Source organism: Varanus komodoensis, unplaced genomic scaffold, assembly GCF_004798865.1.
Source record: "Varanus komodoensis strain SLA01 unplaced genomic scaffold, ASM479886v1 scaffold12, whole genome shotgun sequence".
Taxonomy (NCBI): Eukaryota; Metazoa; Chordata; class Lepidosauria; order Squamata; family Varanidae; genus Varanus; species Varanus komodoensis.
The window spans coordinates 8009781-8028331 of NW_025335349.1; the positions used below are offsets into that span (position 1 = coordinate 8009781).

At 39.9% G+C, this 18551-nt stretch overlaps 1 protein-coding gene across 3 annotated transcripts in view; it reads left to right on the forward strand.

The window, feature by feature from the left end:
• CD109 (CD109 molecule) overlaps positions 1-18551 on the forward strand; it is a 57009-nt gene that overhangs the window by 15023 nt on the left and 23435 nt on the right. The window contains exons 9-19 of one of the 3 annotated variants that reach the window (XM_044422162.1): positions 43-105; positions 205-381; positions 1252-1404; positions 3706-3780; positions 4137-4200; positions 4627-4768; positions 5452-5566; positions 9797-9910; positions 11214-11432; positions 16125-16254; positions 16985-17161. In XM_044422162.1, coding sequence (XP_044278097.1) covers positions 43-105; positions 205-381; positions 1252-1404; positions 3706-3780; positions 4137-4200; positions 4627-4768; positions 5452-5566; positions 9797-9910; positions 11214-11432; positions 16125-16254; positions 16985-17161 — 1429 coding nt within the window. Of the gene's footprint in view, positions 1-42; positions 106-204; positions 382-1251; positions 1405-3705; positions 3781-4136; positions 4201-4623; positions 4769-5451; positions 5567-9796; positions 9911-11213; positions 11433-16124; positions 16255-16984; positions 17162-18551 lie in introns of all 3 variants that reach the window. The other 2 variants (XM_044422163.1, XM_044422164.1) reach the window with 2 other exon arrangements.

The following is an 18551-nucleotide window of genomic DNA, read 5'->3' on the forward strand; positions in this document are numbered from 1 at the left end:
CTGTGATAGGCATGTTCATTCAAATCATGGTATGTTTCTTAGGTTGGGACACCTTTGGAGCTGAATGTTCAAAGCAATAGACCTGTGAAAGAAATCAGCTATATGGTATTGTTCAATTATTTAAAATTTATTTTACCAAGATTCAACCTATGTCAGCCTTTTTTTGACAAACAGTAGATAAATTAACTCTCCCCCCCCCCCTAGGTTATGTCTAAAGAACAAATTGTGGCTGTTGGTAAAAAGAAGTCCACAACCTTCACTTTAACACCAGAACATTCTTGGGTTCCTACAGCCAGCATAATCGCCTTCTATGTGAGTGATAATGGAGAAGTAATAAGCGATGCTCTAAGTGTTCCTGTGCAGCCAGTCTTTAAAAACCAGGTAAGTGTCCAGAGCTTCCTTTCCATTAGGTCACAAGGTGGAATTTTGCAAACTATTTGCCAGGCTGAAATTCCACTCATTGCCAGCTGATAACTTTGAGGTTCCAGAATGGGCTTCCTGTACTATGTTCTGAGACCTTTCTGTGTACCTGCAGGCAAAGGGTGGTGATGCAGCAGCTGTACTGGCTGGGCTGCTTATTCCTACAGCTTTACAGACCATAGCATTGCTGCAGGAGTTAGGCCTTTGGTATCTCAGGGAGAACTTTAGCAGATACCTTTATTTCTGTCTGAAGGAATAGGAACTATGCATCATGCTGTAGACATGGTGAAAACCCTTTTCAGAAGAGCCAAGTGGGAGAGTAGTAACCCATGATATGCCCAGTCATCTCCTGGGCACATTATGGAGTTCGAGATGATTCAGTCACACTGGTTGGCTTGTGTTGTCTGACACCCCCTCCACCCTGCCTTGAGTCCTTACAAGGCAAACAGCAACTTTGGAAGGAGGGTGATTTAAACTGGGTAAGTGGCACCCTGGGAAATGATCACTACTTCCCCTCCAGTGTCATGACCACAACCTGAGTCGCGCTCTCCTGTAGGTAATTCAGGTTGTAGCCACAGTACTGGAGAGGAGATGCTGACAAAGAATATATTTTAACATGGGTCTCCCAGTGAGGCATCTGATTTGGCTTTTCCACGCTCTCAAAATTAATCCACATCTTCAGTTGTTTCAGACTAAATGCAAGATAAGCACCTGAATGAATCTCATTACTTATTCCAGATTGCCTACACTGCATTGAGTTTGATGTAAGAAAAGGGCAGGGCATAAATATAGTAAATAAATATTATATACCCCTATAATTTCTCCCTTTAGGTTAACATGTATTGGAATAAAAACAAGGCTGGGCCTTCTGAGGAGGTCACCCTCAAAATCAATGTGACAGAACCCAATACAACAATTGCACTTCTGGTTGTTGACAAAAGCACGAACATTCTGGGAAAAAGAAGTGATATCACAGAGGATACAGTAAGTTTTTCATAGGGAATTGCTTTTCAGAGCTATGCAGGTGCTAGACTTGGCTGTGAGGTATGTCATTCATATATATGAAGCTCTTGAGGCCTTAGTGCTACAGGTTGCTTCATTCTGCTGACAAGCAAGTAACTCTCACTACAATGTTTTCCACCAACATTTCCAAATCTACTTAGCGGGATGGGGGGAGTGCATCCATTTCTGCAATCATTTTCTTTTTACCTTTCGCTCATGCTGCGTCAGTGTACAGCTGCTCATCAGAAGGCAAACATCATCCCACAAGTGAAGCAGCTGAAATATATGCAGCGCTTTCCACATGCTCAAAGCCAGTTTAGTTTAATCAGTGAGCGATTCAGTTTTGTATTTGTGTCTATATGTGAATAGTTTAGTCTTCTGACATGGTGAATGTCTCCCTTTAGCAAATGGAAAAAAATAATTTCACCCAAACTCTATTTGGACTGTTAAAAACTTGACTAACTTTGCCCCCATTGGTAAAGTTTCCTACACCCTTGCCTAGCATGGGGAAATATACTTTGTAGCTTGTGAGTCACACTTAGACTGTTACTTCATAACTTGGTGCACAAAATGCTGACATAAAGCCAATATATTCAAGAACTTTGTTAAAAGACGGTATCACTGTGCTTGTTAGCATAGCTTGGAATATGAGTTGAAGATACCATAGCATCTAATTACCAAAAGGAGTCCCCTTAGCCTTCTCAGTTCCAGGGAGATTTTGTTCAATACACTCTGTTTCCTTATGTTGACAAAGGTAAGGTGCCTATGTCTATAAATGTGCAGGTGGAGTATGTTGGAAGCTAGTAGGCCTCTAACACAAGCCAGTAATCCTGTCTCAGGTTCCCAAAGGCAACAGCATGAATCCACTTTGGTAAGCGCACATAGCACCTTAAATACTTAACTGCTGCTCACCTGCATCTCCACTAGGGAAGTGAGAGCAATTTGATACTTGCCCTGAGCTCATTCAGAACTCTCAAATATTTCTTTTACATCTTGAAAAAACCTGAGAAGCGCCACAGCGATAACAAAATAGCTTGGAAGTTCTGATTGATAATCGTCCTTTTTAGGGCTACCCCTCTCACTTCCCCAAGGAAAAAAAGCCCCTCAGTGGGGGATACAACAGGTGATGGGTGCCTCTGGCAAAGCTGGTTCATTAATTCCTGGGGTTGATGACAGCCAATCTTCCTTCATAAGAAACCCTCCCATTGATTGCATATGATATTTTGTGTGACTTTTCCCACTGACCAGGAAGTCATGACAGGGGCATTCACGTCTGGGGATGATAAAATTCTGAAATTGATAATGCCACATCATGCTTTCACTGTAACTAAACATTACGGGGTGAGGTAGAGTGGGTCAGTGTTCATTTGTTTAAGGCAGGGATGGGCAACTTGTGGCTCTCTAGATGTTCTGGCCTACATCTGATAGAACTATTGGCTACATTGGCTAGGATTAATGGGAATTGTAAGCTAAAACATCTGGAGGGCGATGAGGACCCTTTTAAGGTAATGCATAGTTTGTGCCTTTGCCTGCCCCATATGATCCAGAATATTGAACTAGTGGCAGAAGAGAAGGGGAGAAAGGAAATGTATGAATGTATTCCCTATGTGTATATGAATTGAACTAAAAGAATTTAAAGAAAAAAATCCAGAAAAGAGTCCCTGAATGGCTTGCAGAGAGGCATAATAGACTGCAATTCCCAGTACCTGCCTTCAGGCTTATAATTTAAAAGACATGGTACCAAAGAAAAAGGAAAAGGGGGGTGGGGTGGGGTGGGAGGAGGAAAAAGCAAACTCAGGCACTCAGTCTTGCTTATAAAGTGTAATGACTGGCTGGAGTGTCAACTAGAGGTGAAGCTGAAATTGTTCATTCTGTCAGTGAAGTTGCTTTCCTTCCTTCTCTCCCTCTGTGCTATCCTGATGCAATGCTTTGCTGCCAGGTGGCAGCCAATGGAGTAGCAAGCCTCTTGGAGGTATCTTTTCAGCAGAACCGATGATGGGCTTCATTTTGCTTCTCTTCCTCTGCTGTAGCCTGATTTCCTCAATCAATTTGTTAACAATCCTTTACATACTCAGTTACTCTCTATTTGTATACTTCATATTTAGACCTAAATATGACAGATGTCCCATTATGGTTGTTCATGATTGTCACATCTTCAGTTTACTCTTTGTTGTTCATAAAGCAGTTTTTAAATGCCATATACTTTGTTCAGTGAGTTCCATGTGAGCCTGGGTAATTAGATTCTTGAAGTTCTCTCATTTCAAAACACTTTTTTTGTTTCAGGTACTGCATGAGCTAAGTTTATATAATAAAGAGATCTTTTACGGTGAACCTTTAAATTCCCACAGTGTCTTTCAGGTACAGTTCTAAAACGTATACCTTAATTTCCTCATCCTCAATTGTTTTGGTGTATGTAGGAAAGTAAGGGTTTAGTAGCATACACAAAGTTTAAAATAGTACATTTGTGCTCAGATACATTAGTGCATAGACATATTCAGATGAGAGGTGACAGAGGGAAGCTCAATTCTTTTGAAGGCTTTCTCTTTCCCAACACTAGACTTTTGCAGAGGGTGGGATTCTTCTGAGCACAACCCTTTTTGTTTATGTATGCATTCAATAAAATATATAAAGAAAAGTAATAAACATAGATTAGGTAACTATATTCATATGTTGCCCATTTTTAAACTAAAATATCGATTCTGTGTTATATTCAGAAATGCAATCTCTGGGTATCAACTGATGCCAGTTTTCCAGAAATTGAAGAATATGACGATCCGTGTAAGTAAAAAAGGAGCAAGTAACTTATGGCTTGTCTTACAGCTCATGATATGTGAATAACTAGGCAGCGACACAATCTATCAAGCAGTGTCTCAACATCATTGAATGTACTGTGTAGACCCTAAATGCAATGGCTTGGATCCAGCAAATGTGTATGCACGTGTGTTTGTGTGTGCATGTAGGTAGGAGGAGATGACTTGCTGATATCCCTCCTCTCTTACAGCTCCTTGCACCCTCTGAAAAGCTGCTCCAGAGGGTTGGGTGAACCTTCTGGAACAGTGTAGGACAAAGTGCTAGGTGCTGCCAGTGAGATACCTCCATTAAATCAAAAGCTTGTTCTGGATCAAAGACAAGTTTGGATCCAACCCAAATTATTTTGCTTGGTTATAAAAGACAACACTTACAATGTTCTTTTGCTTCAAGCAGACCCTGGCATTACTGCTTTTTCAGGGCAGGCGTATGATACTTCGCACCCATTGATGAACACAGCAATGAAAGAGGTTTTGAGTAGCCCCCATGTAAGGACAAATTTTCCAGAGACATGGATTTGGCGTGAAATCACGATCGGGTAAAAATTAACATTTTTCTTTTTTGCTTTCTTGCAAGAGAATCACTAATATGTCTTGGTGCAACTTTCTAATTTTGTATTTTTAATGTTTAAACACTGATCAGTTAAGATTATTTTAAGTGAACTTTGCTGTCATTTCAGGTTGTATTACACTGGAAATACATGAAACTTTTATTTCCTTTCCTTCAATGTGCAGTGTTCCTTGGCAGAACCAGAATCAGTCTAAATAAGCCCAAGATTATTCATTCAAAACTATGGGCTATATGCAACATCACAGGAACAAACTTCTGCTTGCACAATGGACCTTTACAATCCTCTCCCCCTACACTTGCCCCTAAAAAAATGCAAAGTAGAAATGCATGTCTGTAAACATGCAGTTGATGTGTGTATGGGATCTACATCCATTCAGAAATCCTTAGCATGTATCCATTGCATGTTTACAAACATCTGCTTTTGCTTCATACTTCATAATGTTTTCCATAGCCAAACAATGGATCTATGCTAAAATATGGCAGCTGTGTGGAAATTTGAGTATTCAGCCCTCATTTGCAGATCCTCCTGCAGGCAACTAATTTTATTAAATCAAACTACATCCACTACTCCACAAGGAAAATTGTGCTCTACTGACCATTATCAGTGTGTATTTTTTAAAAATGTATTTTCTGTCTTTATTCTACCTTTAGAGCCACTCAAGCAACAGTGAATGTTACTGTTCCTGATACTATTACTTCCTGGGTAGCCAGTGCATTTATAATATCTGAAAACCTTGGACTAGGTGTAATGGAAGTGCCTCTTGAGGTAACAAAACCCTGCAGTCTAAATTGTTTGGGAGTTCAAATATACAGTAGTTGAAGTGAAAGTCATTTGCAAGACTGTAACATTTGTATAACTCTTAGTATTGCAGTTCTTTATTAGTTTAAATTACTTTGTATGCCTGGCATTAGACTTTAATTCTGGGGCAAATTGCAACAATGTTAAAACAAAAATCAACATGTGAAATAGAACAAGCATTCATTCATAGAGAATAATTTCTAGTTATGGTAGAGAACAATCCTGTGGTTCTTCAACAATGTCCCAGAGGCTATAGGATTATCTAGACCACCCCGTCCACAAGGCTTTAGACAGAGTTATGAATTCAGGTGAGTTCTTTTTAATTTGGTGCCTTCTTTGGGGCTTCTTCCAGTGACTCTGAGTGGAAATGAGCTGAGTACCCTTCTACCTAGTATTTAAATCTCTGCCTCGAAAAGCTTGTTTTCCTGAGGAGAAGATGCCTTCTAGGGATTCAGGAAGGATGGGCTGCACAGAAGAGCTTTCTTTTTCCTGGTAGAGGGAGCCCAGGGGAGAACCAGGTTGTAGTGCATTCTTGCTTCCGGAAAGATGCTTTCTCGGAACCAAGAAGGATCCGGTGAAGGGAAAGAACAATCAGAAAGCTGTGAGAAATATTTAAAGACTCCAGGGGGCACTGCAGCCTAAAAAAGTCATTTTAAAGGATTTGGGTGAGCTAAAATAGAATTTAAGAAGATAATTTAAAGTAAATTGAACCAAACTCTTACCTTTGATGGAACAGGAGTGTGGATCTCTGCTCTGAAGGTAGTAGCACAAACAAAAGATTTTCACAGACACAACTGCCACAGTTGACATAACAGCTGAAGCTGCACAAAATCACTCCAGGAGTTGAGACCTATTGTAGATGAACACTTTATAAATTACATTGTTTTTAGATCATATATTCATGGTATTTTTGTTTGTGTTATTGTGCTGACTCTGGTTTCTATTGATTTTGAGGGTGTTGTTTTCATGCTGTATTCATCATGAATTTCTGTAGGGCAGGGGTCTCAAACTCAACTTACCTGGGGGCCGCTGGAAGTAGAGTCTGGGTGAGGCTGGGCTGCATCAAGTATTCCACCCCTGTGGTGGTGGTGGGCCGCTCATCCCGCGGCCGGCGCTTTGAAGGCCGCAGGGCCCCTGCCCCGGGCCCCGCCCATCCCGGCAATTGGCCCACGGGCCGCGAGTTTGAGACCCCTGCTGTAGGGTGTGTATAAATCATGCTGAATTTGCTTTTTATGATGGGAAACCACACATAAATTGAGTAAATAAGAAGAATCATAATTGAGCAGCATTACACTGGGTGAATGCTGCTAGTTACACATAATGCTGAGTTCTGTACTCAGGCTTTTTCCCATCTGGTTAACTCTGGTGTAGTGCAAAATGCAAGGTGGAGTTATATAAGGCCCCAGGCACATCAGGTGGCCATTGATAATACAGAGCAATAAGCCTTGTTGTCACAAATGCAATGTGGCTTTTAAAGGAAGTCGCATGTTGTTCTGATCAGGCAATGAGGTCATTGGTGGCCCTGTCTGCTTCCAGCGTTGATCATGATGGTGGGGTATAGATTATATGAACTGAGATTGGATGCATCTGCTTCCAGTTTTAAAATGGTTTGAGGAACTGTGGTTTGTTTAAACTTTGAGAACAAGCCAGGCTCAAAATGTGGTTTTAGAATAAACCACAGTTTCCAGAATTGGGACATCATGATGAACTGTGGTTAGCTTAAAACTAGAAATAGATGCTTATGGTTTCTTTCTCTGGCATGTGGAGGGAGAGAAGGGAAAAGGGGTACATGAATTTGAGCTTGTTCACTTTTCAGCAAGAAGCCATGACTTTCCAGTGTGTGTGAACTGTGTAAACAAAGAAAACCCTGACTTTAGTTGCAACTAATTTTATGCTGTTACTTTCAAAGGGTTTTAGTCATGACTGACTTAGCTGTAAATAAAATTGATGCCTTTATTACAGATTGTGGGATTGTTGTTGTTGTTTGCCATCTTGATTTACTTTAAAATGAGGGAGGATTTTAAATTAAATCATTAGTGTTTAATAAACAATATTTAATTTGAAGTATGAGATTGTAATAAAAAGATGGGTTGAGGTTTGGGTTCAAGCTTTGTATCTGGCAGTTATATATGAAATGAAACATTTGGTCATGAACATCACCTCATTCAGGAATTTGGATTTGGATCTTACATTTTATTTCAAGCTCATATGGGATTAAGGACTGTATTATTTCTTTTTTCCTCAATGTAAATTGGCAGACTTTGTTTAAACCTGATGAGTTCAGACTGCATGAAAGTATATACTTGGCTTTTCGTGCTTAGAATTGAGAAGTCTTTAATAAATTCAAAGCCAAGATTCCATTTCAGTTCTCACAGTGACTAATTTCCCCACTGTACTCTGTTGGATTGCTCAGTTCCTATTTAGAGTTCCATATGGTGAAAACATGTTATGCATTATCACACACGAAGAATATTTTTATAGAAACATCAAATTGAGCATTACACAGGCTATATATATGTGTGAGTGTACGTGTGTGTGTATAGTGTTAATAAGTTAACAGTATTTAGGAATGAGTTGCATCTGGAATGGATTAAACATCTTTGCTGTGGTATATTATTTTTGTTTCCATATGATATATTTTTCCTATTGGATGCTCTTTGGGAACATGTCATGATCCATAAGAGTGGATTGAAATCTATGTATAAAATGGGACTTTTTTCCCTGAACATCAGCCTTCCTCTGCCCTCTTCTGCCAAATCATATCATAATTGGTGTTTTGGATCCATGAGCTACTGGCAGGTTCTTTTTAGAAGTAAGGACATTTGTGGGAAGACCCTATTTTCTTCTCATGATCACTTTTTTATGGGATCATTGAGCTGCCAGTTTTTATTTTCAAAAGCATTGGTGTTTTGTATGATCCTGGGGTGGGTTACTGAAGGCAGGGACAGGGGAGGCTAGTGGGGGTGCCAGGACTGGTAGGTCAGCTGTGGGTACCAGAAAAATCGGGACTTCAGTAGGTCTTGGACATCAGCTGGCCAGACTATTTGGCAGAGTAATGCCTGATGCAGCTGGTTGTCAATGTCACAAAAACACAGTAAGTTGTTTATTCTATTTTTTACTCCAAGGACAGGCACTTGTGGGATTCCCTACACATGTGCCAAAATAATTTGGCAAGGCTTAGATTCTGCGCATCTCGATTTGTGATTCTACTTCAGGCAGGAGAATGTCTTGGGCAGACTGTATGCTACTTGCCAGTAAACAACATGGTTTACTGGTCAGATGAGAAAGGTCACGATGCCAGTATGGCAACCCTGCTTGTATGACAGCCATAACATTTTATCTGCTTTAATGAAAATGCATTATTAATATAGTTAATTTACCCCCTGAACCAGTACCTTACATTTTTATGTTGCAGTCAGTAGTTCCTGTTTAACTGTAGGTGACGTGCACATTTCAGAAAGTCTTTAAGAACTCATCAGACTCTACCATGTAAAGTTCAGGGGCCCACAGAGTTAAGTTTAATGCTAGGTAGGTAGAAAGTAACCTCTCTCTTTTTATGTTGGACTGAGGGGATGATGCAGAAGTGTTTGGAGTTCCATGCTTTGAAAATCTGGCCTGGGTGGGGCACAAGGACCCCACTTGCTTCCTGCATCTGTGGGAAAAGCATACTTGTTTAATGATAGATATGATTGCCTTAAAACCATGTTGAGGTACTTCAGTTAACCTGATTTGTAGAAATGCAAAGTATAACTAAATAGGCTCTGTGAATTATGCCCCTAGTTTGTAAAGAGGTTTGCACCGCACTGTGTTGCAGCCTGATACCAGATTTTACCAGGTAACTCTTAACAGGAAAATACCTGTTTTTATGTCAAGGTCTGCTGAGAAATTTTAATGTGAGAATGGATGTGTTCACATGTAATGGAAAATTGCAGGTTAATTAATCAACCAAACCATGGTTTACCATGCATAAACCAGAATGCATAAGCACTCCACCTTCTGAATGCTTCTCATATCAGCTTTTCGGCAGCAACCCAGGACCAGCTGCATCTTACATTGTTGAACATGATGTGTGAATTTAGAGTGCTTCATTGTTAGGTGTTAAACAACCTACCAGTTAACCCACGTACTCTTAATTGTATTCTGTCAAGTAAACTATACACCACAAGGGTTCACTGTTGTGTTACTTTTGTTTTCCAGTTAGAAGTCTTCCAGCCCTTTTTTGTTTCCCTAAACCTTCCTCCTAGTGTTACAAGAGGAGAAGCATTTATATTGGAAGTCAGCATATTCAATTATTTGAAAGAAAGCACTGAGGTAAAATATTGTTGTTGCTAATTCCTTTGCTAATACGGAAGAGTCTGCTTATGCCAACTGGTTACTGGCTGTAGGGAACAGAAAAATCTATTTTTCTCCATTTACAGAGTTGTGGAACAATTTACAATTACATTGTTTTGGTTTTCTTATGCTGCAATCCTAAACACATTTAGTACTCAATAAAAGGGGAAAGCACTGGATGCTGCACAGAGCCAAAAGAGAAAAGATTATTAAAGTGCCTAAAATATTTATCCTATCAAATACATTTTAGAAATACAAACCCTTCTTCAGAGGCTTTCTCATACCTTTCCATAATGAACCCTTCAGACATTATGTATATTTCAACAGGAGTAGAAGGTTGCTGCACTTTTGTGAGATGAGTAAAAGCTTCTGAAATTATGAAATTGTTAAAACTATTATATAAAATGAATTACATGCATCTAATGAACTCCTTGGAATGAAAAAGGTGAGAATTACATGTAGTAAAGAAATAAATAATGAACATTTACAAATTTTGCAATTATCCAACTTATTTTTATACAGAAAATATTAAAATAATTTAAACAAGCATGCCATTTTAAACTAATTAAAATTAGTTAAAATTCATTGAAAATGAATTTGGCAATCTATGGTATGATCCTTCAATTTTTTACTTTACAAATATAAAATACTTATAAAAGCTAACACATTGTAATAATTGAACTCTCATGAGAACTTAATAAAAATGAGAATTTTGGAAAAACTGAATTTTGGAACAATCAGGCATATATCATGAATTTCCTTTGTGATAAAACAGTAAAATAAGTAACGATTGAAATAGTCAGCTTCTCCACTCTGACAAATGCACTTATGGCTAAATGTTTGTCTGTGTATATCTGTATGCTGCTTCATAGGTCATTCAGTTACGGGGTGTGTGAGACCTCTGTTTTGAGCATGGTTTTACTAGCGCTATCCTTAGAAAAATCACAGGTTCAGGAGTCCCTTATTGCCAGAGAGACTTCTCCGAAAAGTTATTTTGCTTTTGTGCTTTTCAAATCTCTTCGCTGTTCCACCCTTCAGTTCTAGTTCCTGGTTGCCTATTCCTCCCTTTTTTTCTGGTTTGCATTTTCCTTGGGTGTTGCTAGATAGTCTAAAGTTTATGTTTATGTTTGCTGACCAAGAATCTGTATTCATATCATTGTGAGATCCTTTCTGTACCTTTGATTAGGAGAACTGCAAAAACAAAAAGTTCACAAGAGTTCTGTCCCATTAACTGTGTTTGCTAGTAGTAGAAAAACATTAATTAAGCGTTTCTGTTTTGTAGGCTACAGTGACCCTTGATACAAGTGACACCTTTGAAATTCTCATTATCTCTAATGATATAAATGCCATGGGAAACCAGAGATCAGTATGGATACCAAGTGACCATGGGAAGACGGTCATTTTCCCAATAAAACCAAAGCAAATTGGAGAGATTCCAATTAGGGTGACAGCAATATCACCCATTGCGTCTGATGCACTCCTCCAGAAAGTAACAGTGAAGGTAATTTAAAACAGCCACAATAAAGGCTGTGCATGTGGGACAAGTGAAGCATGCTGAAAGAGGGTTCACAGTTCTCATTTTGCTAATTCAAATAATTATGGGAAATGTATAAAGCCTTCAATGACACGTATTTTTAAGGCCCTGTCATGTAACCCAGTGTGTCATATAGGATGGCGACCAATGGTATCTGCACCTGCCATACATTATGCCTCGTGGGATCGAGCTAGGATCATGATGTCATGCTTTTGCCATGATCTCATGGCAGCGGAAATGGCACTTTTGGAGCTCCATTTTGGTGCATACTTTCCATTTTTAGGGGCTGTAGAGGTAAGCTCATGGCAAGACCATGAGCCACTCTTTCCTTTTTTCCCTATCTTTGCAAATTAATTCTGATTGAGGAGGAACCAGTGACCTGGAATGATCCAGATCAAGGAACAGGGGAAATATATGGTATTTGAGGACAAATTCATTAGCCAGTTAATGTTGTTGTTGTTGTTAGTCGCGACGTCGTGTCCGACCTATCGCAACCCCATAGACAACATTCCTCCAGGCCTTCCTGTCCTCCACCATCCCCCAGAGTCCACTCAAGCTCACACCAACTGCTTCAGTGACTCCATCCAGCCACCTCAATCTCTGCAGTCCCCTCCTTTTGCCATCTATTGTTCCCAGCATTAGGCTCTTCTCCAGGGAGTCCTTCCTTCTCATTAGGTGGCCAGAATATTTGAGTTTCATCTTCAGGATCTGGCCTTCTAAAGAGCAGTCAAGGTTGATCTCCTCTAGGACTGACTGGTTTGATCACCTTGCGGTCCAAGGGACTCGCAAGAGTCTCCTCCAGCACCACAATTCAAAGGCCTCAATCCTTTGGCGCTCAGCCTTCCTTATGGTCCAACTTTCACAGCCATACATTGCAACTGGGAAAACCATAGCCTTGACTATACGCACTTTTGATGGCAGGGTGATGTCTCTGCTTTTTAGTATGCTGTCTAGAGTTGCCATAGCTTTCCTCGCAAGGAGCAAGTGTCTTTTAATTTCTTGGCTGCAGTCCCCGTCTGTGGTGATCTTGGCGGCCAGGAAAATAAAATCTGTCACTGCCTCCATTTCTTCCCCATCTATTTGCCAGGAAGTGAGAGGACCGGATGCCATGATCTTAGTTTTCTTAATGTTGAGTTTCAAGCCAACTTTTGCGCTCTCCTCCTTCACCTGCATCAAGAGGCTCTTTAGTTCCACTTCGCTTTCTGCCATGAGAGTGGTATCATCTGCATATCTGAGGTTGTTGATATTTCTCCTGGCAATCTTAATTCCAACTGGTGATTCATCTAGGCCCACCTTTCTCATGATGTGCTCTGCATATAAGTTAAATAGGCAGGGCGACAGTATACAGTCTTGCCAAACTCCTTTCTCAATTTTGAACCAATCAGTGGTTCCGTGCCCAGTTCTCACTGTTGCTTCTTGACCCTCATATAGGTTTCTCAAGAGACAAATAAGATGGTCAGGTACTCCCATCATTTTAAGAACTTGCCACAATTTGTTGTGATCCACATCTAAGGCTTTAGCATAGTCAATGAAGCAAAAGTAGATGTTTTTCTGGAACTCCCTAGCTTTCTCCATGATCCAGAGTATGTTGGCAATTTGATCTCTAGTTCCTCTCCCTCTTTGAAATCCTGCCTGTACTTCTGGAGGTTCTTGGTCCACATACTGCTGGAGCCTGGCTTGTAGGATTTTGAGCATCACTTTGCTAGCATGTGAAATGAGTGCAATGGTGTGGTAGTTTGAACATTCTTTGGCATTGCCCTTCTTTGGGATCGGAATGTAAATTGACCTTTTCCAATCCTGTGGCCACTCTGTTGAGTTTTCCAAATTTGCTGGCATATTGAGTGTAACACTTTTACTGTATCATCTTTTAAGATTTTGAATAGCTCAGCTGGAATACTGTCACGTCCACTAGCTTTGTTGTTGCTCAGACTTCCTAAGGCCCATTTGACTTCACATTCCAGGATGTCTGGCTCAAGGTCAGTGACCACCCCATTGTGGTTATCAGGGATGTTAAGCTTTCTTGTATAGTTCCTCTGTGTAATCATGCCATCTCTTCTGCCTCTGTTAGGTCCCTGCCCTTTTGGTCCTTTATCATGCCCATCTTTGCATGAACTGTTCCCTTCTTATCTCCAATTTTCTTAAAGAGCTCTCTGGTCCTCCCTATTCTATTGTTTCCTTCTATTTCTTTGCACTGTTCATTGAAGAAGGCATTCTCATCTCTTCTAGCTATTCTCTGGAATTCTGCATTTAACTGTTTGTATCTTTCTTTTTCTCCCTTGCCTTTCACTTCCCTTCTTTCCTCAGCTATTTGTAAAACTTCCTGACAGCCATTTTGCTTTCTTGCATTTCTTTTTCTTTGGGATGGCTTTAGTTGCTACCTCTTGTACAATGTTGCGAACCTCCATCCATAGTTCTTCAGGCACTCTGTCTATCAGATCTAATTCCTTAAACCTATTTGTTACCTCTACTGTATATTAATCAGGAATATGATTTAGGTCATACCTGAGTGGCCTAGTGCTTTTCCCTACTTTCTTCAATTTAAGCCTACATTTTGCAACCGGAAGCTCATGATCTGAGCCACAGTCAGCTCCTGGTCTAATTTTTACTGACTGTATAGAGCTTCTCCATCTTTGGCTGCAGAACACATAGTCAATCAGATTTCTGTGTTGACTGTCTGGTGATGTCCATGTGTAGAGTCGTCTCTTGGGTTGTTGGAAAAGAGTGTTTGCTATGACCATCGTAATCTCTTGACAAAATTCTGCCACTCTTTGCCCTGCTTCATTTTGTACTCCAAGGCCAAACTTGTCTGTTATTCCGGTTATCTTTGGCTTCCTACTTTAGCATTCCAATCCCCCATGATGATAAGGACATCATCTTTGGCTGTTAATTCTAGAAGGTGTTGTAGGCCTTCATAGAACCGGTCAACTTCTGCCTCTTCAGCACCAGTGGTTGGGGCATAGACTTGGACTATTGTGATGTTGAATGGTTTGCCTTGGATTCTAACTGAGATCATTTTGGAGATTGTATCCCAGTCCTGCTTTTCCTACTCTTTTATTGACTATGAAGGCTTCTCCATTGCTTCCGAGGGATTCTTGTCCACAGTAGTATACCTGGTCATCTGAATTAAATTCACCCATTCCTGTCCATTTTAATTCACTGATTCCTAAGATGTTGATGTTCAGTCTTGTCATCTCTTGTTTGACCACATCCAGCTTGTAAGATTCATGGATCTTACATTCCAGGTTCCTATGGAGTATAGATCTTTACAGCATCAGACTCTCCTTTCACCACCAGATAAATCTGCAACTGAGTGTCCTTTTGGCTTTGACCCAGTCGCTTCATTCTTTCTGGTGCTACTAGTACTAGCCCTCCGCTCTTCCCCAGTAGCATATTGGACACCTTCTGACCTGAGGGGCTCATCTTCTGGCGTCATGTCTTTTTGCCTTTTGGTACTGTCCATGGGGTTTTCATGGCAAAGATACTGGAGTGGGTTGCCATTTCCTTCTCCAGTGGATCACGTTTTGTCAGAGCTCTTTGCTATGACCTGTCCATCTTGGGTGGCCCTGCACAGCATAGCTCATAGCTTCATTGAGCTACGCAAGCCCCTTCGCCATGACAAGGCAGTGATCCATGAAGGAGAGCCAATTAATAAGAGCTAGTAATTATTTATAAATTTACATATATCAGCACATGCACATTTTATTTAGATTTTTGTTATGTTAGCCTGGGCTCCTAATTTTTTAAGTGCAAACTTTCTGTATAGATGCCCACATAGGCTTTGTGTAATAACAAGATATATATAATCTTGGTGAACATTTCTTTGTAAGTTCATTTGTTTCCAAGCCTGGAAGCTGAGGTTGCTAATGCTCAGACAGGCAATATATGCAGACAACAGTACTCTTTAATGCAACATTAGTTTAGAAGATTAGTGTGAAAGCATGCAAGCATTTGGGACATAACCTTCCCTTCATAAGGCTCTCGCAAAGGATGGCATACAAATGTTTCAAATAAAATAATAAAATAAATAATAAATCTTCATGATTTGTGAAGCTTAGTATGAATGTCTGGCATGCATAGTCATCCCTTAGACCCTCTGCTTTTGTATCAGAGATCCCAGATTGATACAATGATCCAGGTTTCTTCAAAGCACAATACCTCTAAAATTAGGAATTCTGGGTCAGTGTAACTTAAATAGCCAGAATCCTAAGCCACAATCTTCATAACCAGTGATTTATGAATCCAGGAATGTTTGAAGTGTCCCAAAGGATCTGTTTAGGCATTGATAGAACAGCAAAGAAGCTTTGTGATGTTCTCAGCATACCAATGAACTTAAATTTGAGAACATAATTTCTCTCTGTGACTATCTTAGCAGTCCATGTAGCGATAAGAACTGGTTATTTGGCTTGAAAAGGATTTAGTGATAAGATTTAGTTGTGATAGTATGCAAGCTATTCTGTCAGTTCCTTTGAAGCAAACATGCATGGGAAGATTTATTGATCCACTTGCTACATGTTTCTTTCATTTATCATTATCAGCATTGTGTGTTTTAGAGACCCCCAGTATTAGGAACATGGAGATACTCATCAGCCATGTCTATTGCTATATCATAATGATTGGACATTCATCTGATCTTTGCTTGTTGTTTGTTTTGGTTATTAGGCAGAAGGAGTAGAACAATTTCATTCTCAGGCACTTATTTTGGACTTGCCCAAACTTGTTGAAACATTGAATTTTACTTTCCCCTCTGATGTAGTACCTGGCAGTGAAAGAGTACAAGTTACTGTTATTGGTAAGCATTCTAGTTCTCATTCTTCTTCATATCTTTGTTTTGGCACCTACTGGCAACTTAAAAATAAACATAAAATTGACTGTACTTTGTCTGATTGCTGAATTAATCAGCATGCAATTATTTAGTGTTTGGTATGACATTGTGACTGGTTTTGCTTAAACGGATTATCCTTTGTCTGTGAGAATTGCTGGAAAAGTTAAAAGAAAATGTTCTTGAGTTAGTTCTGTTTACCATTCTCATGTAACTGATCAATTTTAATGCCCTATTTATTGCCAGTGCACTAACTTAGCTGTTTTGCTGGTTTAATAGGTTTTTCTGTACCCATGGGACGTTTTTGAATATTTTCTCTGTTGCAGGTGTTGTCAAATTTATATACCATTACCTGAAAATTGTAAACATTTATTCTGCTCTTATGTGGAGCTCCCAGTGGTCTGATGTATAAGAGCATAATAAAGTCTATACCTGCTCACTGTCAGCCATGCTGAAACTTTAATACTTCCAGACCATTCACTGTTACTTGTGGATGTGATATAAAATATTTATAACTACTGCAACATCAATGACTGTGTGCTGGCTGCATTGCGTTATATGCATGTGAGTGCTGTGTGGGTTCTTTAATTTAAAAGAAAACAAAGTTAATTGGGTCAGGTAGCTTAGAAGTATATGGCATGAGTGTTTTACTATGATCGTTATCCTGATACTTCCATATGTTGTCCTCTGTATGTTTCAGGTGACATCCTCGGCCCTTCCATTAATGGTATAGAGTCACTGATCAAGATGCCTTATGGCTGTGGGGAGCAGAACATGATCAATTTTGCACCTAATATTTATGTCCTGGACTACCTGACTAAAAGAGACAATCTGAAGTCGAGCCTCAAATCAAAAGCTGTGTCATATATGAGGGAAGGTAGGGAATATGTCCTTGGAGGCAAGTCTGCCATTTAATGTGAGGTTTTTTCCCCTAAATGCTCTTACACCAACTTTTCATTCTAGAAATGAGACCATAGGAAATGGCTTCCTGTGAGAAGTCGTGAGCAGAGCCGGTTGGAGCCGGGGGTCAGACTAGATGGCCCGGGAGACCCCTTCTGACTCACTCTGTTTCTGTGTTTCTAAGTCATGATATTACTGAGAGACCGGCACTCCCTGCATGGATTGTGTTTGCCTTCTTTGTGCCTCATCCATGGTTCAAATATGTGGAAATTAGTGTGGGAAAAAAAAAAGCAGACACAATATGGAAAAAGGGTAGTCACCAGAATAGAGTTGTTGTAACTGACACATGCCATGGCCTGTATTCACATACCTTCAGTTGCTTACTATACTCGTGTTCAGTTTGCAGAAAATCTTATATGGATTTCACAGTGAAATTTAACTATATTCATGTACCATTAGATTTCTGGTATCAGAGAATGTATCATCCTCTTCTTCCTATTTTCTTTTCTGTACATGTATGATGTGCATGTGTCCAAGTTGCTGTTTAGGGGGTGTTTTTGTCATATATTGTTTGCTGAGAAGTTTTCAAGAGTGGTGCAAGAGATGTACCCCCTCGTCCTAACTACACAGTTGATGGTACAGAGTATATATCAGCAAGAATTCATTTCTCATGATTTCCTTCCAGTCACTTGCCAAGGTGAAATAGGGGGCTGGCTTACATGCCCATTGTGTTATGTCACCTGTCGGTAAGTGGCTGTCTGTATTCGTCCCTACTGAAGATAAAAATGACACCTTTGCATGGACACAGCAAGCCAATGAACGACTATAATTTTAAAACTTTTCATGAGTCCTTAAAAGGCTAAGGTGGATCTTGTTTAGTTCAAATGAATGCTTAAAGTTCACTGTAAGCTTTCTTGCTTTTTCTGAAGGAAATGTGAGTGTGAAACTTGAAAGTTTGCCAAAAGAAGACTGTCACGGTTAGGAATAGCTAGGGTTCTGTGAAATACTTTCCCCATTGGGTTACCCTCGTGCCAAGGTAACCCAAATTCTGAATTGCCCACACTCTCCATAATCATAAGCTATAGACACTTAAAAAAAAAGGTAAGAAAGCTGAGATTCTTAGACAATGCCGTGCAATGTTATCTGCTTTTCTTCTACTTGTATATGCAATTAAAGCATACACAATCCTAGCTTCCAAGTTCTTGCATCACACAAGTTGTATCTTTTTTTGAACACAACAGGCCAAGGCTCTAGTTTAAGTCTGTTGACTTAACTAAATTTGGACTTGAATCCCAGTTCAGTCTCCTGCAAAGAAAAGGAACAAAGACCACTGGAATAGTTTTGTTTGGTTTGTAGAACTCCAGGGG